Source organism: Rhinopithecus roxellana, chromosome 12 (assembly GCF_007565055.1).
Source record: "Rhinopithecus roxellana isolate Shanxi Qingling chromosome 12, ASM756505v1, whole genome shotgun sequence".
Classification (NCBI taxonomy): Eukaryota; Metazoa; Chordata; class Mammalia; order Primates; family Cercopithecidae; genus Rhinopithecus; species Rhinopithecus roxellana.
In genome coordinates, this window is record NC_044560.1 from 122,171,359 (window position 1) to 122,189,582 (window position 18,224).

Consider the following 18,224-nt stretch of genomic DNA (forward strand, 5'->3'; position numbering starts at 1 on the left):
CTGGGATCCTGGCAATCACAATCCTAAGAGGAGAAGGCCCTACATCCGAATTTCCTCCCTTAGGGTTAGGTTTGGCTCCCTGGTCTAATCTCTTACCCTTGGCTGTGGGCTGCAGCTTCCTATCCCTCTCCTGTTCTTCTTCCTGTAGGCGGCTCAGAATTTCCTCCAGGGTCTTCCCAATCTCCACAAAAGATGGGCGCAGTTTGGGGTCCATCTGTAGGTATACACAACAGCCATGAGCCCTGCCCTCCATCTCCCACCCCAAAGATGGCATTTGAGTCTATTTCTGGCATCTTTGAAGATTCAGATGTGCAGCTAAGAGACCTTTTCTAAAGGCCCCAGACAATGAAGATACAGTTCAGGTCAGGGAAAACACTATTGTCTACTGCCCTCCCTGTCTTAGTGTTTGTCTTATCATCTTGTCACAGCACCTTCCAAAAGTATGCTCATATTAGTTTATTCTGTTCTTGAGTTCTGCTCCTAATGTGTTTCTGGGAGGTATCTGAACAAAGCCCACCTACCCCTTGATCCTAACAGATAAGGTCTAGCCCCAGAGCTAACATGAAGGCCAAGAAGAGCCTTTCTCATATGCCTCAGGACCAGTTGGATCCACAGTCCAACAATAAAACCAGACCAGAGTTCCATCAACACCCAAGGCAAGGAGTGATGGGTCTATCCTACAGGCTGAGGACCAGATAATACAAAGCAAATTTTTTCTTTCCTTGGTCCAGGGCTCCGAATAGGTTAGCTAAGAGCCAGAGGGAGGAAAAGGAGGTGTGGTTGCTGTCACTACAGTGAAAATGAGGTCCCTTGGCCGGGCGCGGTGGCTCACTCCTGTAATCCCAGCACTTTGGGAGGCTGAGGTGGGTGGATCACCTGAGGTCAGGAGTTCGAGACCAGCCTCAACATGAAGAAACCCCGTCTCTACTAAAAATACAAAATTAGCCGGGCGTGGTGGTGCATGCCTGTAATCCCAGCTACTAGGGAGGCCGAGGCAGAGGCAGGAGAATTGCTTGAACCTGGGAGGTGGAGGTTGCAATGAGCCGAGATGGCACCATTGCACTCCAGCCTGAGCAACAAGAGCAAAACTCCGTCTCAAAAAAAAAAAAAAAAAGGCCGGGTGTGGTGGCTCAAACCTGTAATCCCAGCACTTTGGGAGGCCGAGACGGGTGGATCACGACGTCAGGAGATCGAGACCATCCTGGCTAACACGGTGAAACCCCGTCTCTACTAAAAATACAAAAACTAGCCGGGCGAGGTGGTGGGCGCCTGTAGTCCCAGCTACTCGGGAGGCTGAGGCAGGAGAATGGCGTAAACCCGGGAGGCGGAGCTTGAAGTGAGCTGAGATCCGGCCACTGCACTCCAGTCCGGGCGACAGAGCGAGACTATGCCTCAAAAAAAAAAAAGAAAAAAAAAGAAAATGAGGTCCCTCATGAAGCTAATTAGCAGCCTCTCTGTACAGTCCTAACCAGATGAAAAGGGTTCAACCAGCCCCTGATGAAAGGCAGAGGGAGAAAGACACTCACATTACAGCAGTTGAAGGTAAGCTGCAGAAAGTCTGGAGGACAGTCTCCCACCATGTGCTGGAAGGCATCGTAGTCCAGCCCGAAATTCTGTGGATGGGTATGGAAAACCTAGGTAGACAGTTCATTAATCCCCCGACCCATCCTAGTCGACTCAGTAGAAGAGGTTGGGAGCTGCCCCTGACAACCAGCAACAGACAGTTCCAGCAAGTCCACCCCAGGGACAGAACAGTTTCATTGCTTCAAACTAGCCCCATCAGTGGCAATGATCCCCATGGTTGCAGCTCACCTCTGTGCGGGGAAGATAGTCTGGATCGGCCTGGATGCGGGCGATGATCTCGCAGAGGATGATACCATAAGAGAACACATCTGCCTGGTGGGTAGTCAGACTTTGGTTTCCCTCTTAATGAGTTGAGGGGTAGGGTATCTGCCCCTGCCTCGCCCCACGCCCCCATCTAACAACCCAGGCATGGGTTAATATTGCCCATATTTCATCCAAGTCAGTCACTGGGCAGCTGCCAGGTACCACCCCTGGTACCTTGTAGGAACATCTACCTGTTCTTAGTAGGAACATCTTGGACACTCTGCTAAGAGTAGATTCTAAGGAGAATCAGGGCTGAGCACAGTGGCTCATGCCTGTAATCCCAGCACTTCAGGTAGCTGAGGCGGGCAGATCCCTTGAGGTCAGGAGTTTGAGACCAGCCTGGCCAACATGGTGAAACCCTGTCTCTACTAAAAATAAAAAAAAATAGCAGGGCATGGTGACGCATGCCTGTAATTCCAGCTACTTGGGAAGCTGAGGCAGGACAATAGCTTGAACCCGGGAGGCAGTGAGCCGAGATCGTGCCACTACATTCCAGCCTAGGCAACAGAGTGAGACCATCTCAAAAAAAAAAAAAAAAAGGAGAATCAGGCCTTGAGATCCTCAAAACTTACCTTTTCATTATAGGGCTCATCTCGGAGAACCTCAGGTGCCATCCAGAATGGGGAACCCACCACAGCCAACTTCTCACTCCCCATGCTGTGGGGTGAGATTATACAGAAAATGAGCTTGCCATTGGCTGGTGCAATGGAATCTTTTGACCATTCCTCCACCCCAAGGATGGGTATAGGCAAGGACTAACCAAATTTAGGGAGCTGAAGTTGAGCTGTGACCAAGTCCTGGCCTCTGGGGAGGAGGCTAGAATTTTCCCTTAGCTTCAGCCCCCTGTCCCTTGAACTCCAGCATCCAGTAGGGCTACACACCTGACATCGGGGATCTTCTCAGCCAGGCCAAAGTCAGCTACCACTGCAGAGTAACCATTCTCATCCCTCTTTATCAGGCAGTTCTAGGATTCCCAGGAAGGAAGAGAAAATAACGTGGCTCAGAAGTGGGGATCAGTCAGCCACAGAGTTACCACCCATTCCTCCCTTCCTACCACAGGGCACCTTGTCCTCTCCTTCTTGGTGAACCACACTCTTAAGCTGACCCCACTGGTCAGATCAGGGGCTCTAATACAGCCAGGTGAGATTAGATAATCCTGGGTCTTGGTTACACTTAGGCTGCCCTACGATACACTTCACATTCCAAACACAATTACTCGTCTTTGCTTTCTAAGTGCTAGGCATAGTTTTAAGTGCTAGAAATAGCTAGATGAAAACAACCAAAACCTTTGTCTTCTCGGAGCTTGCAATATAGGGGAGAACAACAGACTATCAGGCCCCTGGTCTCCTCCTTCCTCAGAAACAGACCCAAAGCCCAGGCCTGACCTTGCCAACTTCATATAAGCACAAGACAAGTGTCTAAGCCTACACTAACCTTCACTGTCTACAAGATCACAACCAACCTCTTCTCTGGCATTAAAAGTCTATGATCTGGCTTTATCCAACTGGCCTAGCTGCTGTCCCCCTGTTCCTGGTGCCCCTATGCACATACCCTAATCCAAACTTGTCACAGACAAGCTTGACTTACCAAACCTGAACAGGTCCTTCAAGCCTTTGCTTTTGCTTACACTGTTCCCTTCCATTTGAAATATCCTCCCAATTATCCTTTTCACCTAAGAAAATTTTGTCTTTCAAGGCAAGCTACCTTTTTAGCCATGACCTCATCTTTCTCTCTCTCTCTCATCTCAACTCCTTTAGCTCCTCCTCTACGACACTCCTCTTACAGTCTAGCAGAAAAGCTATGAACCCCTCAGGAGCAAGTTCTGGTTTGGTCCTTCCTTCCTCACAGGTTTCAATTCATGAGACAGGCTGAGAATATGCTCACTGAACAAATGCTGTCTTCAGGTCAACCCAAATGACCTGTAAATAAACAAAGCAGCAATCACCTCTCCCCAAATAGCTGCTTTCAAAATAGCCCTACACTGCTCTGGCTCAAGAGGTACCTCACCCCACCCCCTTCCTTCAGAATAGCAGACAGCAGGGATCCTTGGCTCACAGAAACACTTCTGGAGCCAGCAAGGCCCCATCTGACCCAAACCAGCCCTCCCTCTTCCTTGCCAGCCTTAGTATCTAGTTGCTAAGACATGGCCAGGTCACTTCCTGCTTATTCCTGTCAGGTACAAATCAATCCCTTACTCTGGCCTTGACATGATTACACCATTCCCCTTCCCCAAGCTGGAAGGACCCGTGATTTCATCACTTCTACCCTGGATCACAGGTAAACATGCCTCATCTCTGGCTTCCAGGAAGGACAGTCCTCGTGCTTGTCCTGGCTTTGGCTCTCTCATCAGTCCTGCTGGCTCAGCACCCCCCGCTCCCTGATTTTGACTGTGAGAAGATGGGCCCTAGGCCAGCTTTCCTATTAGCCAAAGCCTCAGCTATAGGGCACCAGCCCGTGAGGCAGTGGCAGCTCAAATATGTCTCTTCCCTCCCAGAAGACTTCTGAGTGACATAGCCCTGCCTACACTAAGCAGTAAGAGAGGCCCAATCTGATTTCCCTGAGGCAAGAGGTGACCTTTTCAGTTTCAAAAAGCAGCCCAGGCACTACTGCTGCCTGGTTCCCATTCCTCATTGTCCTCACACCTATTATATCACACTGCAGCAGTGACTTACATGTTTGCCTCTTCACGGGCAAGGAATGATTTCATTTGTCTCTGTATCTGTAACCTAGCACAGGCACCCAGAAGGAGCTTGGCAAAAGTGTGTTAAATGGAAGTTTGGTCTGATGACTGAAGCAACGGGGCTTCTTTTAAAAGCATGTGTCAAGCTGGGTGTGGTGACTCATGCCTGTAATTCCAGCTTTGGAAGGCCAAGGCAGGCGGATCACCTGAGGTCAGGAGTTCAAGACCAGCCTGGCCAACATGGTGAAACGCTGTCTCTACTAAAAATACAAAAATTAGCCAGGTGTGGTGGGCACCTGTAATCCCAGCTACTCGGGAGGCTGAGGCAGGAGAATCACTTGAACCCAGGAGGCAGAGGTTGCAGTTAGCACGCCACTGCACTCCAGCCTGGGCAACAGTGAGACTCTGTCTCAAAAATTGAAATTACAAAAAGCGTGTGTCAAATGTATACAATAATCATACATTCCACTCTCCATAGTGAGGACTGAGATGACAAGAGACTCAAACGGGTGGCCATGGATGCATTTCCTGGAAACCTACACAAATTCTTCAGAACTGGGCCAGATCAGACACCTGAGAGAAGTACCTGAGGTGTCCTGGAACAGCTGCACAGTCAGTATTAACATTGAATAAAGCCACCTGAGTGGAGAAATGCCAAGTCTATTAATTCATGTTCACTCTAAAGCTGTTTCTGCAACAAAACACTTTCTATGTGACTTCACCTCTTTCCCCTCAACCCCAACAAACTGACTCCATAAACTCAGTTAGGATCAGGCAGGAAAAGACTGATTCTACTGAAAGACTGAACAGTTAAGAGGTTCTTTTCATAGCATAGGGAGATCAGTGACCGAACTGCTGGACTCCTAAATGCCTCAGGGACTGCTATATTTCAAGTCTCTTAGAGGATTATCTGTTTTGGTGTGATATGTCCCATCCCTTACCCTCAATCCCACCATGTGATGCCGTACCTTTACCATAGCTCTTGTGTAATGACCTGCTGACTTAAATATCTCCACAACTAGAGTAGAGCCCATGAAAGGTAGAGATTGGATTCCCCAATATTGTGCCCTCTAAATAGCATAAATAGTTCCCAGAAGCTGCTGATGGTTTTAATTATAAAAATTAACTGCAGGGTACACTAACAGTCATTCTCTACATCCCTCCAGCATTCAACATTGTTCCTAATTCATGTTCTCTTCACTCTGAAAATTGGCATTTTCTATTCCTCGTTGTGTGGCATAGCCTAAGACCATAACTGAATAGGCTTTTCATTCTAGTGAAATCACCTAAGTGGCTTCTATGCAGTCAACAATAACAACAGAAAAGAACTAAGAACTAAAGGTGCAATTCATAATTCATACTCATTCCCAACAGTAACCACAGAAGATCAGTAGTACTTTCCTGATGTTGGGCAGTAATGGTATTAAGCAGAAGCAACTACTTTCTCAGCTGCCCCCAAGAGCCAAGGCTCGGGTATATGCGTACTGGTTACTCCTAGAGCTACTGATAAAAGCCTGTGTGTGGCTATTGGCATTTCTTCATAGTGCTCATGAACTGAGTATTTTTAAAGCCACACTGCCTCCCACTTCCTTCTAAGTAAGTTCTTAGCCTTGCCACTGTAAAAGTCTGTTTCAGGCTGTTTCTTAGAAGTAATTACAAAATGAGACTGAACAGCTATATCTGACAGACATTTTACTCTTAGAGCATTATTGCAGTAGCTGCAGACATGAATCCTATAAAGGCAATACTACTTTCACGAGGCACGTTGATAGGAAACTTGGGATCTTTTTGCTTCCAACCACAGGCTCAGGATCATTTGGAAAAAGGCATCTACTTCTCTCTGTCCTGGTTTACCCACATGAAACATGTTACCTTTACTTTAAATCCCTCCTGTCAGCTCTGGTCTGAGCAATGTGGACTGATCACTCCTGCAAAGTCAAGGACAGCATCTATTTTACAGACTGGGAGCACAGAGTTCCAAGGTCACTGAAGTCATTCAGAGATGAGGACAAAACTGGGCCTGGGACCCAGAATCTCAGCTCTGGAGCAGGCGTTTCAGCCTCTTTGCTATCAAGCCCTTCCCTGAAATATGCCCAGGAAGCCTTTACTCTCATAGGCTCTATGCTAGGTGCTAAGAAAACAAAAGTAAATAAGAGGAGCACTTGAGAAACTCATATGCTGGTGGGAGATACAGACACAATAGAACAATCAAGTGATATGGAGTGTATAATATTAAAATATAAGAAAACCTGATACTGTCCTTAAAGAAATAAAACACAGACCCAAGATGGACTATGAAGAGATAATTTAGAAACCTCAGAGCCCTCTACTGTCCCTTTTGCTTTATTTCTCCCTCGGGACTTTTTGTTCTTAGGGCCACTGCCACCACCACACAGGTATCTTGGGTGGGGCTGCTCTGGCCTAGGTGTAGACATATACTCCTCTCCCTAATTCCTGCAACACGGTTACAGTGAGGCTGAAACATTCAGACAAAACTTTACCAGATAAATCTCAGAGATGATAAAAGGGCAATGAACACAGACAGTATCTCAAATTGGACAGTCTGGTTCATAAGACTCACTTGTTTGTCTTCAACTTGAGATCCCCTATAGTGTACTTCCCAGCCTTCCTCTAGAGTTTGCAAAAGTCCTTTGCTTTCACCACCTGGAAGTATCCTCAAAACCTCCTTAAAGTCCAGACCCAAGAAAGTACAGCCCAGAAATATAGGGAGTTATTTCTCCTATGTTCCTAGTTTCTTGTCTCAAGCCAATTGACACTGGGAATACTCATTCCCCATTAGGAAAAGCAAAGGATAGTGGTCTTATCCTATAGTCCAAAAAGGTTAATTATTTTTGTAATACAGCACAACAAGCCCGGACAGAACCACACTTGGATACTACTGCAATGGGACAAAGTGCTTTCAGGGCACAGAAGGGAATATGATGATCTCTTAGGGAGTGGAGGCTTTCCTCGAGGAAGCGTAGCTACCCTGGCCCAGAGTGATCTTTCCTGCTCTGAAAACTTGTCGTCTATGTAGCTAAACAATTATAAAATGCTGTCCACTACTTTTTAGTTATTTGCCAACAAGACTGTATGTACCTCTAGGTCAGAAGTTCCTCTTTTCTAATATTCTTTCATCATTGCAGCCAGAGACAGGAGACACTTGTGTGTGTGTGTGGGGGGGGGCGCCATCGTGCCCAGCTAATTTTTGTATTTTAGTAGAGACAGGGTTTCACCATGTTGGCCAGGCTGGTCTTGAACTCCTGACCTCAGGTGATCTGCCCACCTCGGCCTCCCAAAGTGCTAGGATTACAGGCGTGAGCCACCACACCTGGCCTGCACTTTTCTTAGTTTTGGTTTTCCAAAACATCCTGGGGGAGAAGAAATGGCTAATGAAGAGATAAGATATCACCTTTCAGGTCCCAACTGCCTAACTGTCCAGTTCTTACAGACAGTAAAGTAGATAAAGGGCTCCTTATAACTAGGCCTCAGTTGGTTCCCAGTTTCTACTTGCCAGTCTTGTGCTCCTTCAGGAACAGTGCAGCTGACTACAAGTGAGTCTGCCACACACCGAAACCATTCCATGTGAGGCATCCAGGTACTTACTGCTTTAGGCTTTATTGACTCAGAGTACTGCTACTTCTGTTCCCTTTCAAGCTTTTTCTTTTTTTTTTTTTTTTTTTGAGACGGAGTCTCGCTCTGTCGCCCGGGCTGGAGTGCAGTGGCCGGATCTCAGCTCACTGCAAGCTCTGCCTCCCGGGTTCACGCCATTCTCCTGCCTCAGCCTCCCGAGTAGCTGGGACTACAGGCGCCCGCCACCTCGCCCGGCTAATTTTTTGTATTTTTAGTAGAGACGGGGTTTCACCATGTTAGCCAGGATGGTCTCGATCTCCTGACCTCGTGATCCGCCCATCTCGGCCTCCCAAAGTGCTGGGATTACAGGCTTGAGCCACCGCGCCCGGCCTCAAGCTTTTTCTTAAGACAGGCTCCCCTCCCCTTCATCTAGGGCAGAAGGAGGAGAAGTATGTGCATGCATGTGTGAATATGTGTACATGTAGGTATTGAGGGTGGGGAATGAAGTGACGGCTATTCTTAGGCAGGTACAAAACTCTCATACACCTCCCTAGCAGACTTTAATTCAGTTCTTGGGCAGAAGTCATATTAGATATGTTAGATCACCTTACAGTTCCCCCATCAATAATCAAACAGTACTATTTATATAAACCTTGTCATGATGGTATCTTAGGCCATTTGGCTATGAGGTGCCTGTTTTGTGGCATGGCCAACTTCCTCTGAAAGAGACTCTTTTCTAACCTGGTCACACAGCAATTTGGACAGCAAGAGTGCTACAGAGATCAGCTGATGCCAAAGAGGAACTGGCAGGGCAGCAGAAACTCAATCACACAGGCAGAAAATGGGTCAGTACATTATGGCCCTAAAAACCTGCATTCAAGTGACTAAAAATCACTGAACTCCTGCTCTTAACTAAGAACTACATCCTGGGGGCCACAGGAAAGAAAAGTGATAGGCCCCTATACTGCCTTGACTGCTGTCACTCCTATAAGGCAAGAATTTATTAACCTTTCTCATGTCATTTGCTCTTGTTACACATATTCAGGAGATTGAAGTTAAACATGAAGGCTCTCAAGATGTATGCGTTGGCTGGGCACAGTGCACGCATGTAATCCCAGCACCTTAGGAGGCTGAGGCAGGTGGACTGCTTGAGCTCACGAGTTTGAGACCAGTCTGGGCAACATGGCAAGACCCCATCTCTATTAAAAATACAAAAAAAGGCTGGGTACAGTGGCTCACGCCTGTAATTCCAGCACTTTGAGAGGCCACGGCACGTGGATCACCTGAGGTCAGAAGTTTGAGACCAGCCTGGCCAACATGGTGAAACCCCATCTTTATTAAAAATACAAAAAATTAGCTAGGGGTGATGGCGGGCATCTGTAATCCCAGCTACTCAGGAGGCTGAGGCAGGATAATTGCTTGAACCCAGGAGGTGGAGGCTGCAGTGAGCCAAGATCACGCCATTGCACTCCAGCCTGGGCAATAAGAGCAGAAAAAAAAAAAAAAAAAAAACAAAAAAACCCAAAAATACAGCTAGGCATGGTGGTACACACCTGTGGTCCCAGCTATTCAGAAGGCTAAGGTAGGAGGATTGCTTGAGCCCATGGGATGGAGGCTGCAGTGAGCTAAGATCACGCAACTGCACTCCAGCCTGAGTGACAAGGTGAGACCCTGTCTCAAAAAAAAAAAAAAAAAAAAAGTATATGTGTTGGCTCACTCAGCACTGAAAGGAATCTTCTGTAAGAAAATATAGGCTTATGGTGGGGCACAGTGACTCACGCCTGTAATCCCAGCACTTTGGGAGCCCAACGTGGTGGATTGTTTGCAGCCAGGAGTTCAAGACCAGCCTGGCCAATATGGTAAAATTCTTCCTCTACTAAAAATTAGCCAAGTGTGGTAATGCGCATTTCTAGTCCCAGCTACCCAGGAGGCTGAGGCACGAGAATTATTGAACCCAGGAGGCAGAAGCACTCCAGCCTGGGCAATAGAGTGAGACACTATCTCAAAAACAGAAGGAAAAGATGTAGGCTTTCTAAGGACTAACTATAAAATGTAATGAATTATGTCCTCTGTGATTAAATGTTAAATCTGACAGCTTTCTTGGCAAAAGAGAAGGGTGGTATCCCTCAATGAGTTGTGAAAGTAAAGCCTTCATACCTTAGATGTGAGGTCCCGATGAAAAATGCCTTTGAAGTGAAGGTAGCTGAGGCCCACTGCTATGTCATAGGCCAGTTTTACCCTCACAGTCCAAGGCAAATGCAGGTTACTGTCTAGCAACTGTTCCAGGTTCCCGGAGTTGATATACTGCAAAACAGAAGGAAAACCCAGCTACCATTTATCAGAAATGTTTAGGCTAGTGGTGAAACCATTAGAGAGTAAACACCTAGAAGACAGAGACTTTTTTTTTTTTTTTTTAAGTTATTGAGGGCTTATTCTGTCTCCAAGCACTATGGTAGGTGCTGCACACAATGACACTTTCCTTTAAGGAGACCACAATCTATTAAGGGACATAGACAAACAATATCATATAATAAATATTAAAATATAGTTATGTGCAGGTAGGACAACACCATGCAGTACCAAGGATAAAGCTAAACTGTGAAGGCATTTCAGAGGAAGATGCAGAGAGGAAATAAGGAGTCAGAAAGGATGACCCGGAGTAGCAGGAAAGAGGGACACAGAGGGAGCAGCATATACAAAGTTACAGGTTAAGTGCATGATGCATTCAGGAACTTAATTTACTTCGATATGGCCAGAGTGCATTTATAGATGAGTCAGGAAGTGAGGCTGATATGTTTTGCTAAGATATGTAAACTTTATCCTGTCTATAGGAAACAAAAGCATTTTAAGCAGGAGAGCCACATGGTTATATTTGCTTTTTAAAGAAAATATTATTTTAGCAATGGTATGATAGATGGATTAGAGTGAAAAATACAGAGAAAGGGAAATAGGAGATTACTGCAATAATCCTGGTGAGAGCAGGGCATCTGAATCATGGCAATAGTAGAGGCACTGGAATGAAAGCAAGATTCAAAATGTATTTAGATGACAGAGTTAAAAAAAAATTGATAATTACCTGGATTAGAGAATGAGAGCAATAGGCTATTGGTCCCTGGATGTCATTATTAAATACCCAGAGAGTAAGGAGAGGAGTAGATGTTTAGAAGATGAGGCAATGTTAAAAGACAGTGAGTTCAGGCCAGGTATGGTGACTCATGCCTATAATCCTAGAACTTTGAGAGGTAGGAGGATCGCTTGAGCTCAGGAGTTCAGACCAGCCTGAACAGCATAGTGAGACTTAGTCTCTACAAAAAATAAACAGAATTGGCTGGGCGTGGTGGCTCAAGCCTGTAATCCCAGCACTTTGGGAGGCCGAGGCGGGCGGATCATGAGGTCATCCTGGCTAACACAGTAATGAGACCATCCTGGCTAAGACAGTGAAACTCCGTCTCTACTAAAAATACAAAAAATTAGCCAAGCTTGGTGGCGGGTGCCTGTAGTCCCAGCTACTCGGGAGGCTGAGGCAGGAGAATGGCATGAACCTGGGAGGTGGAGGTTGTGGTGAGCTGAGATCGCGCTACTGCACTCCAGCCTGGGCAACAGAGCGAGACTCCATCTCAAAATAAATAAATAAACAGAATTAGCTGGACATGATGGTGCACACCTGTAGTCCTAGTTACATGGAAGATCACTTGAGCCTGGGAGGTTGAGGCTGCAGTGAGCTAAGATCATGCCAATGCACTCCAGCCTGGGTGACAGAGTGAGACCTTGTCTTTAAAAAAAAAAAAAAAAAAAAAGATAGTGAGTTCAGCTGGGAGAAGTTAAATTATTAAAGGTGCAGGTGCTTATTGGACAACCAAGGTGGAAATGATCTAAACACAGTCAGTTTGAAGTTTAAGAACAAAATCTAAGTGAGAGACTTAATATTTAGGAGGCAAAAACATTGAGATGAAGCAGTCTTGCATTCCAAGGTCATGCATGCCCAGGGTTTAACATGTAAGATGGAAAATTAACAGAATCCCAAGGAACAGGCAAGAATGTCAATAGGAAAACATTCTAAACGTTCAGAAGGACAGCCAGGCGCGGTGGCTCATGCCTGTAATCCTAGCACTTTGGGAGGCCGAGGCAGGCGGATCACCTGACATCAGGAGTTCAAGACCAGCCTGGCCAACATGGTGAAACTCTGTCTCTACTAAAAATACAAAAAAATTAGCTGGGCATGGTAGTAGGTGTGTGTAATCCCAGCCACTCGGGAGGCTGAGACAGGAGAATTGCTTGAACACAGGAGACGGAGGTTGCAGTGAGCCAAGATCGCACCACTGCACTCCAGCCTGGGCAACAAGAGTGAAACTCCATCTCAAAAAAAAAAAAAAAAAAAAAATTAGCTGGGTGTGGTGGTGTGTGCCTATAGTCCCAGCTACTCACAAGGTTGAGGTTGTGATGATCACTTGAACCTCAGGAGGTCAAGGCTGTAGTGAGCCATGATTGTGCCACTAGACTCCAGCTTGGGCAACAGAGTGAGACCCAGTATATTTATTTATAGATAATAATAGCAGCTGTTATTTATATAGTACTTAAATTGTTTGAGGCACTGTTCTAAGAGTTTTGCATATATTATCTCATTTAATCTGCACAATAACCCTGTAGGTATACTGTTACATTTTTTCCTTTTTTTTTTTTTTCATGTCAGACAGGCAACATGCAGACATTAATAAGGTTTGAGGGTAATAAACCTCACACATGCACATGAAAATCCAATAATCATGCTATGGACTACAAAAGGACTATATACTATTACTCCTATTTTAGAGAAGGCATTTAGAAATTAAGCAACTTGCTTAAGATTATCCAATTATTAAGTGGCAGAGACTGGCAGACTCTGCAGTCTGGCTCAAGTCCATACTCTTTACCACTACGTTGCACTGGAGAGTTAGAGACCACAGCATCTGAGTCAGAGAGCCTCATTCAGCACAGGAGCTCAAAAATGAATTTACTCAAACCTTATATGATGTATTATTTCCCTCCTCCTCCCAAGGGGGAAAAGACAGAAATTCCTCTGAGCCTAAAATTTCTATCTTAATACATATTTTGGGGTACTATTGAATTTACAAAGGACTAGGGAACTTAATGGGATAAGAGGAGAAATATCTGAATTCTAGCCCAATCCAGCCTCCTAATAGCCATTTAACTTGGACAAATCTACTAATAAGGCTATCCATCTTTCACTTTTCTCAACTATAAGTAGGTATGATAATCCCTGATTCACCTAATTTGCAGTGTTATGAGAATCTAATAAAATATGTGAAAGTCTCATGCCTGTAATCCCAGCACTTTGGGAGGCCAAGGCGGGCAGATCACCTAAGGTCAGGAGTTCAAGACTAGCCTGGCCAACATAGTGAAACCCCATCTCTACTAAAAATACAAAAATTAGCCAGGCATGGTGGTGATTGCCTGTAATCCCAGCTACTTGGGAGGCTGAGGCAGGAGAATCGCTTGAACCTGGGAAGTGGAGGCTGCAGTGAAGCGAGATTGAGCCACTGCACTCCAGCCTAGGCAACAGAGTGAGACCTTGTCTCGAAAAAAAATATGTGAAAGTTGGCCAGGCGAGATGGCTCACACCTGTATTCCTAGCACTTTAGGAGGCCAAGGCAGGTGGATCACCTGAGGCTAGGAGTTCGAGGCCAGCCTGGCCAACATGGTAAAACCCCGTCTCTACTAAAGATACAAAAATAAGCTGGGCATGGTGGCAGACGATTGTGATCCCAGCTACTCGGGAGGCTGAGGCACGAGAATCGCTTGAACCTGGGAGGCAGAGGTTGCAGTGAGCAGAGATCATATTACTGCACTCCAGCCTGGGCAACAAAAAATAATAATAAAATAAAACATATGAAAATGTTTCAAAAAAAATTTAAATGTCATGCACCAAAAAGAACCAGTTGGGGGCAGCACCATGCAGCACTTCAGATCCTTGGAAGCGTCGATCAGTTTTGGCAAGGCAGAAAGAATGACTAAAAATAAATCTTCTAACTTCTCAAAAGGGAAACTTGTTGATCTGCTTCATCCTGCTTGATAATCCATCTTTGAAAATCTTAAAATAAGGCATAATGACGGCATAAGCACAGCACCTTGCTCTCTTCATTCTAGTTGAATCTGCCTAAGGTTCACATTTGAGGTGCCCATTTGCTGAAAAGAAACTGAGCTTGTGAACTTCAAGTTATAAGTGGGCAATGAAGCTGACGTCTAATCATGCAGGCAGGTTTCTTTAGCTCTGAAAGTCAAAAGGTAGGCAGTGGTTCACTTCTTTAGCATGATGACAGTGTGATATGTCAGGCCTGTCTTCAGGAGCCACTCAGGTTTCCCAACTGAGTGCCAGGCAGAAGACACTATAATGAAAAGACTGTATGTGCACTCTCTTTTTTTTTTTTTTTTTTTTTTTTTTTTGAGACGGAGTCTGGCTCTGTCGCCCAGGCTGGAGTGCAGTGGCCATATCTCAGCTCACTGCAAGCTCCGCCTCCCGGGTTTACACCATTCTCCTGCCTCAGCCTCCCGAGTAGCTGGGACTGCAGGCGCCCGCCACCTCGCCCGGCTAGTTTTTTGTATTTTTTTAGTAGAGACGGGGTTTCACCGTGTTAGCCAGGATGGTCTCGATCTCCTGACCTCGTGATCCGCCCGTCTCGGCCTCCCAAAGTGCTGGGATTACAGGCTTGAGCCACCGCGCCCGGCCATTGTATGTGCACTCTCTATAGGCCAGGTGAGGCCAGGACTCTTGGCTCTGGGAAACATTTGTTTACTCTGTTCAGCAATGTCTCTGAAGGCCCTGGAAATCCATATGCAAAGCCAGAGGGTGGAGAGCACAGGAAAAGGTGACAAAAGATGAGGAATCACACTTGGCTAATAGATTCTGGCTTTTCCAGGCAAGATGGAAAAAGCGCAAACCAAGGATCAGGGAGGAAAAACAAATGGAATTTGCTTTTATAACCCATTTCTCTTGCCTGCCTTTGGTGAATAAATTAGTTGGGCTGATAAGCCTCTCGGCCCTCAGAAACCACTTCTCAATGTTTCAAGACCTTTACATGTATGAGAAAAGGAAATTTAAGATCTGCCAACAAGGAAGACTTCTTTTTTTTTTTTTTTTTTGATATGGAGTCTCACTCTGTCACTCAGGCTGGAGTTCAGTGGCGCCATCTCGGCTCACTGCAACCCACGCCTTCCAGGTTCAAGTGATTCTCCAGTCTCAGCTTCCGGAGTAGCTGGGATTACAGGCTCGTGTCACCAGGCCCAGCTAATTTTTGTATTTTTTTTAGTAGAGACAGGGTTTTCCTATGTTGGCCAGGCTGGTCTCGAACTCCTGACCTCAGGTGATCCACCCGCCTCAGCCTCCCAAAGTGCTAGGATTACAGGCATGAGACACTGCACCCAGCCAGAAGATTTCTACACAGTCTCTGTGCCTATTAGCTGGAATGTTCACTTCTCCATAAGCAACTCCCAGTGCAGACTCAGCTGGTGTGGCTTCTAAACAAATCCCTCTGCAGGAAGCAGAGACAAGAGCAACGGTATTAGCATGTTCAGCTTTCCCGGACAGGGATAACAGCTGTTTTGCTTTCATTTTCAGCTAGACCACTCCCTCGGTCAGCCCTATAAAACAACCCAAGGCATTGGTAATACAGTTAATTATTACAGAAGTTTTAACATTTTTATTTTAAACTTTTAAGTTAGAAACTATAGTACAGCCAATAAAATGTGTTACAGGTACTTCAATACCTCTCAGTGGCTGTTACCTTTTTCTATACCAATTTTAACTATACCAAAACCTGCCTCACTTCCTCATGGTCTAATAAAATAACAGAGTTTCTTGCATTTCATTTGTGTTTGATACTTGGTTTCATTACATATACACAGCCTTTTCCTAGAAGGCACTCAGTAACTTTTAAAAGTGTATTGGTAATTCAACTATATTATGTAAATAAACCTTTATTACTAAAATGCAAGAAATCATATGCCCACATCTTTTTAATATCACCAAAGGCACAGAGAAGTGGACACTCAGTTCTCCACTCAGGAATATCAATTCAGGTTATTTCTACAAACATTTATTGAGCATTCCTTCCCCTACTGCCACTTTCATATGAGAGTAAGAACTTGTCTCTTGGCCAGGCACAGTGGCTCTTGTCTGTAATCCCAGCACTTTGAGAAGCTGATGTTGGAGGATCGCTTGAGGCCAGGAGCTCAACACCAGCCTGGGCAACATAGCAAGACCCCCCTCTCAAAAAAAAGATGATAAATTATATGTTATATGTATTTTACCACGATATAGAGAGAGTGTGTGTGTGTACAAGCGTCCCCACAGTTCTTTAGTCCCTTCCACGATGTAAGGACATAGCAAAAAGACAGGTATCTATGAACCATGAAGTAGGCCCTCACCAAACACTGAATCTGCTTGTGCCTAGATCTTAGATTGCCCAGACTCCAGAAGTGTGAGAAATAAACTTCTGTTGTTTATAAGCTACCCAGTCTATGATATATTCTTATAGCAGCACAAATGGACTAAGACAACTGCCTAGGCTAAAGAGTATAGGTTCTTCCCACATATTCCCTATAGGGTCTGGTAGGTACCAATTCAGGCACAGACAAGCACATAAACACATCCATACAGCGAATATTCTGGAGTGGCTCTAGGGAATATGTACCTCTCTCTGAGGTAAATGCACCTAGGACTCCAGTTCCCAATTCTTGCTGATTCTAGTAAGCTACAATAGTCTCAACCAGTCATAACTATTCAGAACATAAGACAACATAGTAGCTTTAAAAATTTTTGAATTATCATTGTACTGATACCTGCAACCAAATAAGCTTATCTCTGAACAGTGGCTCAAAGGCATTCAGAGAAGATCTGGAGAAAATATCAACTGTAAGAATTATTATTCCCTTTTGAAAAATCTACCCAACTGGCCAGGAGTTAGGCCACTTACCCAAGGAAGATAACTGTGCTGCCATCCAACTAGCAGAGATCATTTGCTACCATCTAATTAGCAACATGGTACTGAGAAAGATTCATCCATCCTTCTATTCACCTACCCAAACACTGAAAACCTACAATGTGAAACACAGAGATAAATGGGGCCAATCTCTGCCCATAGAGACTAGTCTAGCCTAGATGGTCTACTAGAGATGCCATACAATCAACTAACACTTTTTTTTCCACACAGGAGAATAACATGATCAGATATGCTACATAGAAATATCATTCTAACGGTAGTATAAAAATTGTATGAAAAGGTCAGAAACTGAGGCTGGGAGAAGAGTTAAAATAACCAAGGCCTGAATAAGACAATGGCAGCAAGAATGGAAAGGAGGTTAATATCTAAGAGACATTAGAGGTAGAATCAAGATTTGGTGTTTGTTCAAAGGCAAGGAGTAACTGAAGAGATAAGGTATAAATACAAAGTCAGTCTAGTATGGTGTTTAGCTCACAGTACACAACTCATTCTTCCAATTAACAGTATCTTTTTAAATTTTATTTTCATTTTTTACAACAGGTAGAACCCACTATCAATAACTTACCATTCTCACCCCTCCCTTAGGTTATTCCGTTAGCTTTCTAACCTGTTTTCTTGCCTGCTTTTGCATCTTGAAAAGATTTAACCCTCATTCCAATCCATTTTTCACAATATAGCAAAGACAGTCTTTCTGAAATGCCAACCTGAAGCCACTCTCTTGTTAAAATTATTCAGTGACACTCTATTACTTGTAGGATAAAACCCACAATCCTCAGAAAGGCACACAAAGCCTTTCACTCCTGCTTATAAAAGTCTGACTCCTGCTCACCTGCACATCTGTACACATTGCTGGTCCCTTTACCTGTAACATCCTTCCCCTTTCCCCACCTAGGCCTGGCTAATATTCACTCATTGTTGAGGATTTAATTCCATTTCATGGTTACCCATAGGCAGGGTTGGGGATAAGAAAGATAGTCTATGTAAAAGGAACACAAAGATAACAAAGCACAGAGATTAGTAATTATTTTTTTTTCTGTATAAGTAGGGGAGAAAGGATGAAGCTACAAAGTTAAGATGGGCAGTATAAT

General features: G+C 44.9%; 1 protein-coding gene and 1 non-coding gene across 3 annotated transcripts in view; both read right to left on the reverse strand.

Annotated features, from left to right (window-relative positions):
• TESK2 (testis associated actin remodelling kinase 2) overlaps positions 1-18,224 on the reverse strand; it is a 159,957-nt gene that overhangs the window by 1,900 nt on the left and 139,833 nt on the right. Inside the window, exons 5-10 of one of the 2 annotated variants that reach the window (XM_010363070.2) lie at positions 10,298-10,444; positions 2,769-2,851; positions 2,460-2,544; positions 1,813-1,896; positions 1,527-1,613; positions 97-214 (exon numbers count right to left, since the gene is read on the reverse strand). In XM_010363070.2, coding sequence (XP_010361372.1) covers positions 97-214; positions 1,527-1,613; positions 1,813-1,896; positions 2,460-2,544; positions 2,769-2,851; positions 10,298-10,444 — 604 coding nt within the window. The remainder of the gene's footprint in view (positions 1-96; positions 215-1,526; positions 1,614-1,812; positions 1,897-2,459; positions 2,545-2,768; positions 2,852-10,297; positions 10,445-18,224) is intronic. The other variant, XM_030942641.1, reaches the window with a different exon arrangement.
• Positions 12,825-12,925, reverse strand: LOC115892599. The gene has a single exon (XR_004052462.1). It is a non-coding gene; the product is annotated as a small nucleolar RNA U13 (small nucleolar RNA).